At 65.3% G+C, this 12,675-nt stretch overlaps 4 protein-coding genes across 12 annotated transcripts in view; 1 reads left to right on the top strand and 3 right to left on the bottom strand.

Annotated features, from left to right (window-relative positions):
* The window catches only part of NFIC (nuclear factor I C), a 42,872-nt gene extending 37,624 nt beyond the window's left edge, over positions 1–5,248 (top strand). For 4 of the 9 annotated variants that reach the window (XM_040537318.1, XM_040537317.1, XM_040537313.1 and 1 more), the window contains exons 9-11: positions 272–431; positions 1,592–1,677; positions 3,952–5,248. In XM_040537318.1, the coding sequence (XP_040393252.1) occupies positions 272–431; positions 1,592–1,677; positions 3,952–3,969 (264 nt within the window). In that variant the 3' untranslated portion in view covers positions 3,970–5,248. The remainder of the gene's footprint in view (positions 1–271; positions 432–1,591; positions 1,678–3,951) is intronic. The other 5 variants (XM_040537321.1, XM_040537320.1, XM_040537315.1 and 2 more) reach the window with 2 other exon arrangements.
* On the bottom strand, positions 4,083–5,183 carry LOC121060012 (mucin-1-like). Its single transcript, XM_040537325.1, has 2 exons — positions 5,027–5,183; positions 4,083–4,996 (listed from the first exon to the last, which is right to left on the bottom strand). The coding sequence occupies exons 1-2, from the start codon at positions 5,181–5,183 to the stop codon at positions 4,083–4,085; spliced, it is 1,071 nt and encodes a 356-aa protein (XP_040393259.1).
* Positions 4,474–6,706, bottom strand: LOC121060010. The gene is made up of 2 exons (XM_040537322.1): positions 5,780–6,706; positions 4,474–5,739 (listed from the first exon to the last, which is right to left on the bottom strand). Exons 1-2 carry the CDS (start codon positions 6,704–6,706, stop codon positions 5,392–5,394), a joined length of 1,275 nt encoding a protein of 424 aa, XP_040393256.1. The 3' UTR covers positions 4,474–5,391.
* A 4,258-nt stretch (positions 6,707–10,964) lies between these two features.
* Positions 10,965–11,720, bottom strand: SMIM24 (small integral membrane protein 24). Its single transcript, XM_040538020.1, has 3 exons — positions 11,470–11,720; positions 11,308–11,346; positions 10,965–11,176 (listed from the first exon to the last, which is right to left on the bottom strand). Exons 1-3 carry the CDS (start codon positions 11,718–11,720, stop codon positions 11,092–11,094), a joined length of 375 nt encoding a protein of 124 aa, XP_040393954.1. The 3' UTR covers positions 10,965–11,091.
* Between the last annotated feature and the right edge of the window lie 955 nt (positions 11,721–12,675).

Here is a 12,675-nt window from a genome sequence, read left to right as displayed (position 1 = left end):
CAGGGGAGCCTTCGGAGGCCGCTGCAGCGGGTTGCCCCCTCCCCGCTTCCAAGGGGTCCCGCGGCATCGCCCCCACCCTGTCCCCGCTCCGTGGCTCTGCTCCCCCCGTGCCAGGGCTCGCCGGCGCCGTCCGCTCAGGGCTGCTCTGAGACCCACCAAACTCGTGTCACCGAGGGACGCTCCGCGCCGCGCAGGGCCCGGCCTCGCCGCTGCCGCCTGTGCCTCCCTAATGGCTTTTGCTGTTTGTTTTTTGTCTGTGTTGTGTCCCCAGTTAAATGGAAGTGGTCAAGTGAAAGTGCCCAGCCACTACCTGCCCACGCAGATGCTGGCGCCGCCACCTCCCCCCGGCATGCCCCGGTTGGCCGTCTCTCCTGACACCAAATCCACCACGACAACTTCGGAGGGAGGGACGACCTCACCGACGTCACCCAGTAAGCACCCCCGCGGCGCCCACCCTCCCGCCGGCCCCCTCCTCTCGCCACCCCGGGGTGCTGCCGGAGGCGATGCACGCAATGAGTTTGCTGGGTCTCAGGCAGGGCGGCGCGGGCGCTTCGCCCGACGTCCCCCGGGCGGGCTCGGAGTTGGTCCCAGGGACCGGCACGAGCCCCGCGTCCCTCCCGGGCGGCCGGCGGAGCGGGACGGGGCAGCAGAGCCGCAGCCCCCAGGGTGGGCGCAGGGGGGAGGCTCCTCGCCTCTCCCTGCCTCAGTTTCCCCAGCGGTGCGGTGCTGCGGGGAGCGGTGCGGCGCCAGGCTCTGCGCTGGGGCATCGTCCTCTCATTGCCACGGGGGTCCAGGAGTGCTTGCAAAGCCCCCCGAAACCTCGACGTCAGGCTTCATTAGCAGCAGTGGCTGACGAGCTTGGCTCCCCTCCGCTCCTCCTCGGGGGGCTGCAGCGCCTCGGGCAGGAGGATTTTGGGGTTGCCTCGGGGCACGTGCTGCGGCGGTGGGACACTGTGCCACCGCGGCGCTGCATGGGGTGGGGAACGTCCCCGTCCCACTGCGCCCAAGGGACACCCCCGGTACCCTGTGAGGCCGCGTGTCCCCAGCAGACACGGTGCCAGGTGCCATCAGCTGGAGCGTGGGTGCTGAGTTTTGGTGGCGTGAGCGCATCAAACCCCGGCCGACGTGGAGGGGACAGTTCAGGACGGCATGGCCCGGCCGGTGACGGGGCCATGGCATGGCGAGGGGACCGGGCAGTGCCAGTCCCCGCCCTGGGCTCAGGAAGGACGCACTGGGAGTGCTGCCTGTCCCCAAGGGGGACGGGGCCTCCCGCCACCACCCGGCCTCCATGGGGCTCAGTGGGGTCCCAGCGCCGGCCCCCAGCTGGGGGGATGTGGCCAAGCGACGCCGGCAAGCCCTGTCCTGACGCCGCAGAGCCTGCGTGGCACAGGGGCACCCGTCCGTGCCACGGCAGGCACCGCGCGGCACCGTGCGGCACAGCTCTCCGGCACGGCCCGCGGGGCCGGGGACGTCACCCGGCCACCGGCTCCGGGTGCCCGGGACCCCCGTCCTGCAGCGGGCAGGGCTGGCCCGGGGGGCTGATGGCGGTGCCGCCCGCAGCCCCGTTAACGAGCTCTCGTTTGTTCCCCAGCCTACTCTGCACCAGGCACGCCCCCTGCGAACCGTTCCTTCGTGGGATTAGGACCAAGGGATCCTGGGAGTATCTATCAGGCACAGGTGAGACGGGGGGGCTGCTGGGGGGACCCTCCTGCCCTCGCCCCGGGCAGCACCAGCCTGGCATCGCCGCTGTGGCACCGCCGCCGTGGGCATCGCAAGCGTGGGCATGGCAAGCGTGGGCACTGCCACTGTGGTTGTTTCCCTCGTGGTCATTTCTGCCGCGGGCACTGCCGCCGTGGGACTCTGTGCCGTGGGCATCACCGCCGTCTCATCGCCACCACGGGCATCCCTGCTCTGGGCGTTGCACCGCCACCACAAGCATTGTCACCGTGGGCATTGTCACCGTGGCGTCCCCCCCACGGGCAGCTCTGCCCTGGCCATGGGGGTCTCCCGGTGACCCCATGGGGCTGGGGCTGCCCCAGAGGCACCCCGTGCCAGGCCACCAGGCGCTGCCAGTGCCTCGCAGCCAGAAAGGGTCCCCAGGGTCCGTGCCGTGCCCACGCCTGGCGCCTTGCCGGGCTCTGGCTGCGCCCCACGCGCCACCACGGCACAGCTGGGTGCCCACAGCACCGCTGAGCACGAGGGACGCCGGGGGGGTCCACGTGTCCCCCCTCCAGGAGGGCGCGGGCACCCCGCCGTCACCCGGCTGTGCCCACCAGCTGCTTGGGGCATAGTGGGATGTGGCGTGTGCCTGCCCAGATGCCGTTAGTTAGTGCTGGGCAGTTTTTAATCCGTAGCTCGCGAGCTGGCGCGAGCGAGGCAGGCACTGCCGGCGGGCCGGGGCAGGGGTCCCCACGCGTGACACGAGTCGGCCTCGGCTGGTCGCTGGTCTGGCTGCTGCGTGGGGTGACGCCACTCGGTCACCCCGGGGAGGTTCCCCTCTCGGTCCGCACCCCTCCATGTGCCCACGGGGTGCAGCAGTGTGCCGGGGCGGCGGGACGGGGTGGGGATGGCGCCGTGCCAGGGGCACCCGTGGGTGCTGTGTTGTGCCAGGGTGTGCACGCTCAGGGTCTGCGACCGTGCCTTGGGGCACACTGGGGTGCTGTGCCACAACAAGGGGGGGTGACCCCCCCACAGTGATCCCCTGGGGCACCCCGGAACCCCCCGGGCTCCAGTGGGGTGTCCCCATCCCACGCAGGGTGCCTGGTCCCCGCACCTCCTGCAGTGCCCCGTCTGGCGCCGACCACAGCCTCCGCCCTGCCTCAGTTTCCCCAACTCCACGCATGGGCACAGCGGGGTCCCCCCAGCCCCCTGGGGGTCACCGCTGGGTGTTCGCAGTGTCCCTGTCCTCCTGTCCAGCACCGGGAGCTGCCGTGTGTCCGGTTGTGGAGTGCGAGGTTTGCTCTGCGTGGGGAAACTGAGGCAGGGGGAAACAAAGCGGTGTCCGGGGAGGGGCTGTCCCCAGCCACGTGCCACCCACGGCAGGTCCCCAAACCCGGGGAGGTCTCTCCGGTGGCGCAGAGTTGGGTGCTGGGGTGCTCGCAGGTGTGGGGTGGGTTTGGGGAGCGTCGGAGAAGGGCTGGGGGGGACGCAGGAGGCGCCGGCGTCCCTGGCCAGGGTGGCTGAGACCTGGCGCTCTCGGGTCATGTATGGCGGGGCCGGGAAGGGTTAAGGGAAGCGGAGGCCCCCGAGCTGTCTCGTTGCCAACGGAAACCAGACATGAGGTCATCGGGGATGAACTTGGACTTGGGGCAGCCAGAGACAATGGGAGGGCGGTGGGGGGCCGGCAGTGGGGCTGGAGGGACCCCCGGCCCTGCCACCCCCTGCGCTGGGGACAGCCGCTGTCCCCAAAGGGGGCGAGCCCCGGGGAGCATCCCAGCCTTCGTCAGGGCGAAAACGCCACCAAAATCGCCTCGGGGTGTGGGGCGGTGGTGGGGAGCCTGGGGGGGGCACGGCGTGAGGGTGGCTTCCAGGAGTGACCACGGCGGGGACGTGCGGGACCCGTCCTGCTGCTGGGGCCGGGGAACGCCGGGCACGGTGCCACGGGGACCCTGGGAGGAGGACACGGCACCGGGGGGGGGGGGGGGCGGTCCTGGCGCAGCAGGGAGGTGGGGGCTCGGGGACACCCTAGCAGAACGAGGACATGGGGTGGCAGCACAGCGGGGACGGTGGCACAGGGGACATCGGACGCGGTGCGGTGACGCAGGCGGGCGCAGCGGGACAGGGCTGCGTGGCGAGGACGTGCCGTCCCCAACGTCTCCAGACGGGGAAACTGAGGCACGGGGAGGGTGGGAGGGGGGCGCGTGCTGGCACGGAGGCCCGGGGGCTGCCGCAGCCAGGGGGCACGGCCCGCGGGGCACAGCACTAACGGCGCCTCTCTCTTCTCTCCGGCAGTCCTGGTACCTGGGATAACGCAGCCGTGCCACCCCTTCGCCTCCCTTCTCCTCTGCTTTAGGCACCCTGAGAGGAAAATCCCCGTCCCAGAGCACCAGGCCCAGCCTTTCGGTGACGACGGAGAGCACGAACTAACGACGACGACGACAAGCAAAACCCATCCAGGAAGGAAAGAGAGAGGGAAAGGAAGAAGGAAAAGGTTCAAACTTTTTTAAAAAGGAAAAAAAAAAAAAAAACAACAACAACAACCCACACACAGAAAAAAAAAAAAACAAAAACAAAAAACAAAAAAAACACCCTACAAGGACCTTCCCCCCCCCCCGGCGACGCATCCACATCCGATTTGCCAGAAAAACAAACAAAAACCGAACACTATTTGCCCCGCCGGCCGGCCCCGCGGCGAGACCGAGCCCGAGACCCGACGCAGCTCGTGACAGCGATGCTCCCGGAGCAGCAGCGGGGCCGCAGCCCCGCTCGCCAGAGGGCTGTTTATGCAAAGTTGTCTTTACTCTTTCATTCTTGCCTCTATGTGAGTAGAAAAGAACAAACCCCCCCGCGCTGCCCTCCTCCCCCCCGGGACCCCCATGCAGGCTCTCGGGGGGCCGGGGGGGTGGCGGTGGCCCTCGGGTGAACGCGTCCTGACGGCGCCTGCGGGACGTGGCCGCGGCCGCGCTCACTGTCTTGTGGCTCCCGGTCCGATGCTCCGTGCCGTGGTCGCGCCTTGGGGACGGGTGATGCGGTGACGGGGTGACGCGGTGACACGGTGACGCGGTGACACGGGGACGCGGTGATGCAGTGGCGTGGTGGTGCGGTGGCGTGGTGACACGGTGATGCGGTAACGCGGTGGCCAGCGTGGCCTGGCAGGAGGTCTTGCAGGAGAGGGGCTGGGGACAGGGGGACACATGGGCAGGGCTGGGGACCTGTGCCGGCGGTGGCGCCCCGTTACCCACGGGGACACGGCGTGGGGACGCTCCCCCCGTGGTGTGACACCGGTCACCCGTCTTTGTGCAATGCCTTCGTCGCTCCCCACAGCCTGTGTCCCCGCGTGTCCCCACGCATCCCTGTGTGTCCCAATGTGTCCCCACGTGTCCCCGTGTGTCCTTGTGTGTCCCGGTGCCTGGGGGGGGGGGGCGGGGCTGTGCCGGGGTGTGCGTCCGTGTGTCCAAGCTATGCATTCCTGTGGACAGGTACCATGTGGACTTGCGACGAGAGGGTTCGATTGTGTTGCACATTTTGTAGGAAATGCACTTTTAAGAGGGAATCTTAAAAAAAAAAAAAAAAAGAAAGAAAGAAAACACACACACAAAAAAAGAAAAAATCACAAAAAAGGAGGAGGAGGAGAATGAGGAGGAGGAAGAAGAGACGGGAGCCCCTGGCACTGGCTTGCTGGGATGGCTGGCTTGTTGGTTTTTTGTTTTTTGTTTTTTGTTTTTTGTTTTTTTAATTAAAAAAACGATGGAGAAGAGGAGGACGAGAGTGAAGGTGACCGCAGAGCCACTCCCGGAGCCCCCCCACAGAGCCCCCGCCGTGCCTCCGGCCCCAGCCCCACCGCGGGGGCACCCTGCCCGCTGCTTCAAGTGCCTCAATTTCGCCGTGGCGCGGCGGGGAGGGCGGCAGGGGCCGGGTCCCGAAGGAGCCCCCAGCGCTGGAGCATCGCTGTGCCAGCACCAAGCATCGCACACCGGCACCGAGCATCGCACACCGGCACCGAGCATTGCACACCGGCACTGAGCACTGCACGCCGGCACCAAGCTTTGCACGCTGGCACCAAGCATCACACACCGGCACCGAGCACCGCACGCCGGCACGGAGCATTGCACCCCGGCGTGGAGCACTGCAGGCCGGCACCGAGCACGGCGCGGTGACACCAAGCATCGCATGCCGGCACCGAGCTTTGCACACCGGCCCCAGTGTTGCACGCCAGCACCGGAGCATCGCCCGTTGGCACCACCGGAGCACCGCACATTGGCACCGGAGCGTCGCTGCGCCGGCACCAGGGCATCGCCACGCAGCGTCGCCCACCGGCACCGTCGCCGTGCCAGCACCGCGGTGAGCATCGCTCCATCGGCACCAGTGCGCTGACACCAACGCATCGCTCACGGCGAGCACACGAGGAAGAGCCCGGCGGTGGCCCCGTCCCACGGCGAGATGTCACCGCGCCCAGGAAGGGGACGTGGGGACCGAGCGGGTCTGACCCGGCCGCGCCGCGCCGCGGGCAGTGCCTTAGAGCAGGGGACCCGGCACGTGGCACCCGGAGACGAGCAGGGGCTGGCGAAGGCCCCGACGCCTCCCGCAAGGTGACGGCACAGCCGCGGGGACACCGGCGCGAAGCCACCGAGGGATGGCCCAAGGCCGCCGCCGGCACCCCGTGGGGCACCCCATGGACCGCCCGCATCCCGCACCTGCACCCGCACCCTGCTCGCCTCCCCCGGCCCCCCCTGGCCCCCCGCCACCCCCCCAGAGCATTTACACCCCCCCCCCAAGCAGCCCCGGGATGGCCCAGCGAGGCCGGATCCTGCCCGCCTGGGCGCAGCGTGGCACCGTGGGGAAAGGGCTGACGCAGGAAATCCCGGGGAAAAAAAAAAAAAAACAAAACAAAAAAGAAAAAAAAAGAACGTGAAACACACACAAAAGATGATGAGAAGAAAAGCCACAAACAACAAAAAAGGAAAAAAACAAACAAACAAAAAAAAGAGAGCGCGCTTGGCGGAGAGGGAAACTTTTTTTTTTTAAGGATATGAAAAAAGAAACACATGAAAAAAAGACAAAAAAAAAAAAAAGACAAATAAACTGCATGGTGCTTTAACAGGATCTCGTGACCTGGCTCAACCCATCCGTGGATGGCTGATGCTGTGCATGGCAGACTGTATTAACCGGCTCTACCTTCCCCCTTCAGAAAAGAGAAAAACAAAAACAAAAAAAAAAAAAACAAAAAAAAATCTGTATAAAAGAAAAAAAAAAAGCGGTAAAAAAAAAAAAAAAATCCATGTTTTCCTAATTTGCACGAAATTTTATACCACATGATGTGCCTTGCCTTCGAAGACTAAGTATTACCAGAAACGGTCTCACCGCACAGGAGTAGCTGCATGCCTGGGGCTCCCCGCCGCAGGGGGGGCCGGGGGGGCCCGGCCGCTCGCCGCCCGCTCGCCGTCTGCATGTCGTGTTCTTGCGTTGGGCCGCGGGGCCGGAAAGTCCCTTTTTCTCTGTTTTTTTACCGATTTTGTTCCCCCCCCCCGTAAACGTCTTCCAGTTGTTAATGCCGAGTGCGCCCTGTACGAACACACCGAATATGCAATACCCCTTGGGCTGCGGCTCCGGGGGGGCCCGGCGGCCGGGGGGGGCCGGGGGCTGCGCGCCCCTTCGCTTTGCCTCTTTTTCCTTCCTTTTGTTGTTTTGTTGTTTGGTTTTGGTTTTGTTTTTGTTTTTAATTATTTTAATTTTATTTTTTATTTTTACGTTTATTTTTTGCTTTCAGCAACCAAAGGCGGCGAGGAGGGGGGGGGGCGGCGGGATGCTGGTGGGGACACCCCCCCCATGTGTGTCGTCCCCCCCCCCCCCCCCAGTGTGTCCGGGCGAGGCGTGAGGACACAGTCGGGTGGGAGCTTGTGGGGGGGGGGGGGGGGGGGCATGGGACCCCCCCCCCCCCCCTTTATAAGATGCGAAATGGGGCTGGGGGCCACCAGCCGGGGGGGGGGCTGAGCCTGGCTGCTCTCGTGGCAGGAATGGAACCGTGTGAATGTAGCTGTGCCCCCCCCCCCGGGGACGCAGCCCCCCCAGCCCCACCGGCTTCATCCTCGGGGAGTGGGGGGGGGGGTCCCCTCCGGCCGGGCCTTTGCAGCTCCCCCCCCCAAGCCGCGCGCACCCCTAAAAAATCCAGAATTTGCCTTAAAACCCACGCGGCCGAGGACCGATGGGGGTCGTGACGAGCCGGGGGGGGGACACGGGGAGCCCTCGCTGCTGCTTTGCGCTGAGGAGACGCGGTCGGGTGTCGTGGCTCGGTCACCCGTGGAGGGGGCAGGGGGGGCCCCGGGCGCTGGTCGGTGCAGATCGGGGAGGGGGGGGTCAAATTTTTTTTTGGGGGGGGGGGGAGGAGGGGTCCCGAGGAGCCACCCCCCCCCCCCTCCCGGAGCTGCACGGCGCGGTGTTGGTTTCTGCAAGGACAATGCAACGCAGGTAGCGGTAGTTTTAGCGTCGAGTTGAGGAAAAAAAGAAAAATGGACGAAAAAATGGAAAAAAAAACCGTGAAAATTGTAAAAAAAAAAAAAAAAAAAAACAACTAAAAACGAAAAAAAGGGGGTTAAGGATAGAAAAATTCAGTTTAAAGCAAAAAAAAAAAAAAAAAGAGGAAAAAAGCATTTCTCACCCGTGACCGGAGCGGAGCAGCGGGGGCAGCGCGGCCCCCCCCCCGGCCGGGCCCCCCCAGCCCGCGGGGCGTGGGGGGGGGGCGTGGGGCGCGGGCGCCCCTCGGGCCGGGGCCACGTGCCGTGGGGAATCCCCCGTGGGGTCCCCGGATCCCCCCCCTCACCTCATTGCTGCCTTCGCCTGCGTGGAGGGGGGGCCTGCACCCCCCCCCCCCAAAAGAAAAAAAAATTTAAAGACCCGCCCTCGGCAAGAAAAGCACCTTAGAAAATGTTAAAAAAGGCAAAAAAAGCAAAAAAAAAAAAAAAAATCACGGACTCACCCCCCCCCCTCCCCACGCACCCCGACCCCCCCCCCAAGGAGGGAGGCTCGGGCCGGGGGGGGGGGCAGGGAGCTCCCCCCCCCCCGGGATATTTGCACTGCTCCGCTCTGCGCTAGGGGCCGCATCCTGCCCCCCCCCCCGCGGCCCCCAGCCGAAGGGAATATGCAACCCCCCCCCCCGCCCACCACCCAGTCTGCCGGGGGGGGGTCTGCTGGGGGGGGGGGCCGGGGGTGGGGAGGGGGGGGCCGACCACTAATTTTTATTATTATTATTATTTTTGAACCGTTCGCCGTGATTTTTTTTTTCCAGCCTCCCCCCTCCCCCGGGGTGGCCACAATCAGCCCTGCCGGTGGTGGTGGTGGGGGGGGGGGGTCATCGCGGGGTGTCCCCCCCCCCGGGGCTTGGGGACAATTTCTTTGGGGGGGTGGGGGGGGACAATCCCGCGCCGCCACAAGCCCAGGTCCCCGCGCCCCGGGGCTCGCTCCGGTTCTCATGCACTACAGTCCCCGAGGGGGGGGTTGTTTTTAGTACTCGTTTGCGTTGAAAAAGCGTTAAAAAAAAAAAAATGGGGAAAAAAAAATACAAAAAAAAAATCAAAAAAAAAAAAAAAAGAAAGAAGTCCTCGTGACCTATAAATAAATCCCTGTACATATATATATATATATACCCACATATATATATATGGGGCCGCAGGGGCGGGGGGGGCGCGGGTCCCTGCGGGCCGACACGCAGTTAAGGTACTTTAAGTCGCAAAGTAAGGAATATATATATATATAAATATATATATATATATGTCTTTTGTTGTTGTTTGTTTTTTTTTTCTTGTTTTTATTTTTTCTTGTTTTTTTTTTTCCTTTTTTCCGTTTTGTTTCGTTTCGTACTCTCCGTTTGGAACTGCTGCTCCCCGGCCCTCACCCACGGGCAGCACCCGCGGGCCGGGGACGGATCGGGGGGGGAATTTTGGGGGGGGGTGGGGGGAGGTGGGGGGGGGGGGTGTTACAAAAAAAGAACAAAACTAACCGAAAGGCAAGAAAGGGCCTCAAAAAAAAAAAAAAGCGCGGCGGGGCAGCCGGCAGGCCCACGACGACACCAATACCAAAAATCCCACGCAGTGCCTCTCGCTCGCTGCCGGCCGCCCGCGCCCGCTTTTTTGGGGGCTCCTTGCCCCCCCACCCCCCACCCCCCCCCTTCACACCCCCTCCCCATGGGGGTGCCCCCCCCCAGCCCCCTCCCACGCTCCCTGCGTTCCCCCCCCCCCGTGACCCTGCGGGGGCTGAGCGCAGCGGGGCGCCGCTGTCCCCCCCCCCGCCCCCCCCGCCCCCACGCGTGCCCCCCCTGCATGCCGCCCCCCCCCCCGGACCCCCGCTCGCCTCCCCGGAGCTTTTCACGATATTTGATTACTCCATGTACACGAACGCAGCCCCCCCGCCGCGCCTGCCTACATACAGCTCCCGAACGTGGCTAGGGAATTTTTTGTGGTTTGTTTTTTTTTTTTTTTGGTCATTTTTGGTTTTGGTTGGATTTTTTTTTTTTGTGTTGTTTTTTTTTTTTTCTTTTTCCGTTTTTTTTTTTTCGCCCCCCTCCCCTATGCAAAAAAAAAAAAAAAAAAGAGGAAAAAAAATTTAAAAAAAAAGAGATTTAAAAAAAAGACAAAAAAAAAAAAGCGGAGAAAAAAAAAGGAGAAAAGAGAAAAGTTAAAAAAAAAAAAAAAGACGAAAAAATGTATAAAAATTAAACAAGCTATGCTTCAACTCCACGCCGCGTCCGCGCTTCCTTCGCCACCCCCACGGGGGACACCGAGGCACGCGTGGGGGCGCTGCTGGGCGGGGCGGGCACTGCCCTGGGTGGGTGCCGCCACCCGTGGGAGGCCCAACCTGTGGGTGCCCTCTCCCCACGCAGGTGGTGGCGGCTCCCCGGGGACACATGTGGGGAACACGCTGGGGGGGGGGGGGGGGGGACACGGGGTTGGGGCACCCACGGGTGACCCACGCGTGGGGTGCTGCCCCCCCCCCCAACGTGACAGCATCACCTCGTCCACATGACCACCCCACGCACCCGCATGACGTCACCACCCCCACCCCCACCCCCCCCCCGTCACCCAGGGGTCCCGTGGGGTTGAGGGGCAGCCCCACCCCCGCCGCACCCACGCGTGGGTGGGCACGGCCCCGTCCCCACGCGCGGCAACACCAGACACGGGAGGCGGGGGCGGGCTGGCGGCTTTACTGGAGGGCTACAGCGGGGGGGCCGCCCACAGCCCCCCCCCGTGGGCTCCCGTCACGCGGCCCCCACGCGGGTCCCGCGGGCTGCCGTGGGGGGGGGGTGGCGTCCCCTATCCATTCCCGCGGGGCCGGGATCCAGGCCGGGCTTTGCCGTCAGCCGGGGCCGTTCTGCGCTCGGCGCCCCGCAAAACCCGGCATGGAGTTGCGGTCGCGGGCGGGCCGGAGCGCGGCCCACGCGTGTCACAGCGACGTGGCCTTGTGGCGCTCCTGCTCGTCGTCGCTGTCCCTGTCGGCCGCCGCGTTGCTGTAGGCGGCTTTCTCCAGCCTGCGGGGACCGGGGGGGGGCCGTCAGCGGGGCGCTGCCGCCTTCCACCCCCCCCCCACTCCCACGCGTGGGACCCCCCAGAGGGGAAACTGAGGCGGGGCTGGGGCTGGGGCTGGGGCTGGGGCTGGTACCTGCCGATCGCCTGCGGCTCCTCGGGGGCTCCGCGCTTCCTGCGAGGGGACACGAGGGGACACGCGGCGTCAGCACCGGACCCTCCCCGCCCCCCCCCGGCACCCTGCCCCCGAAGGGCGCGGTGCCCCCCGGCCCGGGCAGGATGCGGCCCCGGCCCCCACCTGCGCATCCTGAGCTGCCAGAAGCGGTTGGCGAGCAGCGCCACGAAGACGATGAAGAGGAAGACGACGACGGCCGTGAGGCCAACGAGCCAGGGCTGCCACTGCTTGGAGACGATGCCTGCAAGGCACCGGGACGGGGACAGCCGTGGGGACGGGGACGGAGCAATAGGGACAGGGACAGCAATGGGACGGGGACAGGGATGGGGGCAAGGATAGGGATGGGACGGGGATGGGGACAGCAAGGGGGACATAGCAATAGGAATAGGGACAGGGACAGCGACGAGGTTGGGGATGGGGACGGGGACAGCATTGGGGACGGGGATGGGGATAGAGCAATAGGGGCAAGGATAGGGATGGGGATGGGGACAGCAATGGGGACAGAGACAGCAATAGGGGCAGGGATGGGGATGGGAATGAGAACAGCAATGAGGGCAGGGACAAGGACAGGGACAGGGATGGGGGCAGGGACAGCAATAGGGACAGGGGTGGGAATGGGGACAGGGACGGGGACAGGTTCAGGGGAGCCGCGTGCCAGAGGACAGCACCCTCCATCTCAGGGCGTAGTGCCTGAGCCTGGCACTGGGGGACACTGGGGGACACTGAGGTGCTGAGGCCCAGTGACAAAGCCACCCCTGCCACAGCCAACCTGTCCCCATGAGAGCACAGGGTGCCTGGCACGGGGTGGAGAAGTCGCCCCCAAATTTTCCTGCTCTGACCCCAGAACGGCTGCTGCCGCAGTGCCGGCGCTCGAGGCACTGGGCAGACCGGTCATACTGGGGAGGGCAGTGGGGTGCCGGTGGCACTTACCCTCCTGTCCCCGGGCGGTGGCAGCGAGGGCGAGCAGGAGCAGCAGCCCCAGGGGCTGCGGGGACCTCGGCATTGCGGGGCGGCGGAGGGGCCCGATCCTGCACCCCGAGGCGGGCACTCGTCTCCCAGCACGCGGCACCGCTCCCTGCACCCGGGGCCAAGGGGCGGCTTTTATTGGGCTCAGGAGGACAAGTGCCACCAAGTGCCATGGCAACGCGGTGCCCTTAACCCCCGGGTGGTGGCACCTCCGCCCCTGTCCGCCACCAGCACCCGCGGGCCCCCAGCACCCACCGGGACCCCCGGACGCAGCGCCACGGGAACAGCACCCCAGGCACTGGGGAGACTGGGCGGACTGGGAGCAGCTGGGGAGCTGCCCCCGGGCAGCGTGGGAGCAGCGCA

Source organism: Cygnus olor, chromosome 26 (assembly GCF_009769625.2).
Source record: "Cygnus olor isolate bCygOlo1 chromosome 26, bCygOlo1.pri.v2, whole genome shotgun sequence".
In the NCBI taxonomy this organism is placed as follows: Eukaryota; Metazoa; Chordata; class Aves; order Anseriformes; family Anatidae; genus Cygnus; species Cygnus olor.
Note: the sequence above shows the minus strand (reverse complement) of the source record. Positions and strands in the feature narration are given on the sequence as shown.

Coding starts and splice junctions, on each gene's coding strand:
- LOC121060012 (XM_040537325.1), bottom strand. CDS start 5,183: ATGTGCAACACAATCGAACCCTCTCGTCGCAAGTCCACATGGTACCTG. Junction 4,997..5,026: donor ACGGGGACACGTGGGGACAC/ATTGGGACACAC, acceptor GCGTGGGGACAC/GCGGGGACACAGGCTGTGGG.
- LOC121060010 (XM_040537322.1), bottom strand. CDS start 6,706: ATGTGTTTCTTTTTTCATATCCTTAAAAAAAAAAAGTTTCCCTCTCCG. Junction 5,740..5,779: donor GTGCCGGCCTGCAGTGCTCC/ACGCCGGGGTGC, acceptor GTGCGGTGCTCG/GTGCCGGTGTGTGATGCTTG.
- SMIM24 (XM_040538020.1), bottom strand. CDS start 11,720: ATGTCCCCCTTGCTGTCCCCATCCCCGTCCCATCCCTATCCTTGCCCC. Junction 11,347..11,469: donor TGGCAGCTCAGGATGCGCAG/GTGGGGGCCGGG, acceptor GTCCCCTCGCAG/GAAGCGCGGAGCCCCCGAGG. Junction 11,177..11,307: donor GAGCCGCAGGCGATCGGCAG/GTACCAGCCCCA, acceptor CGGTCCCCGCAG/GCTGGAGAAAGCCGCCTACA.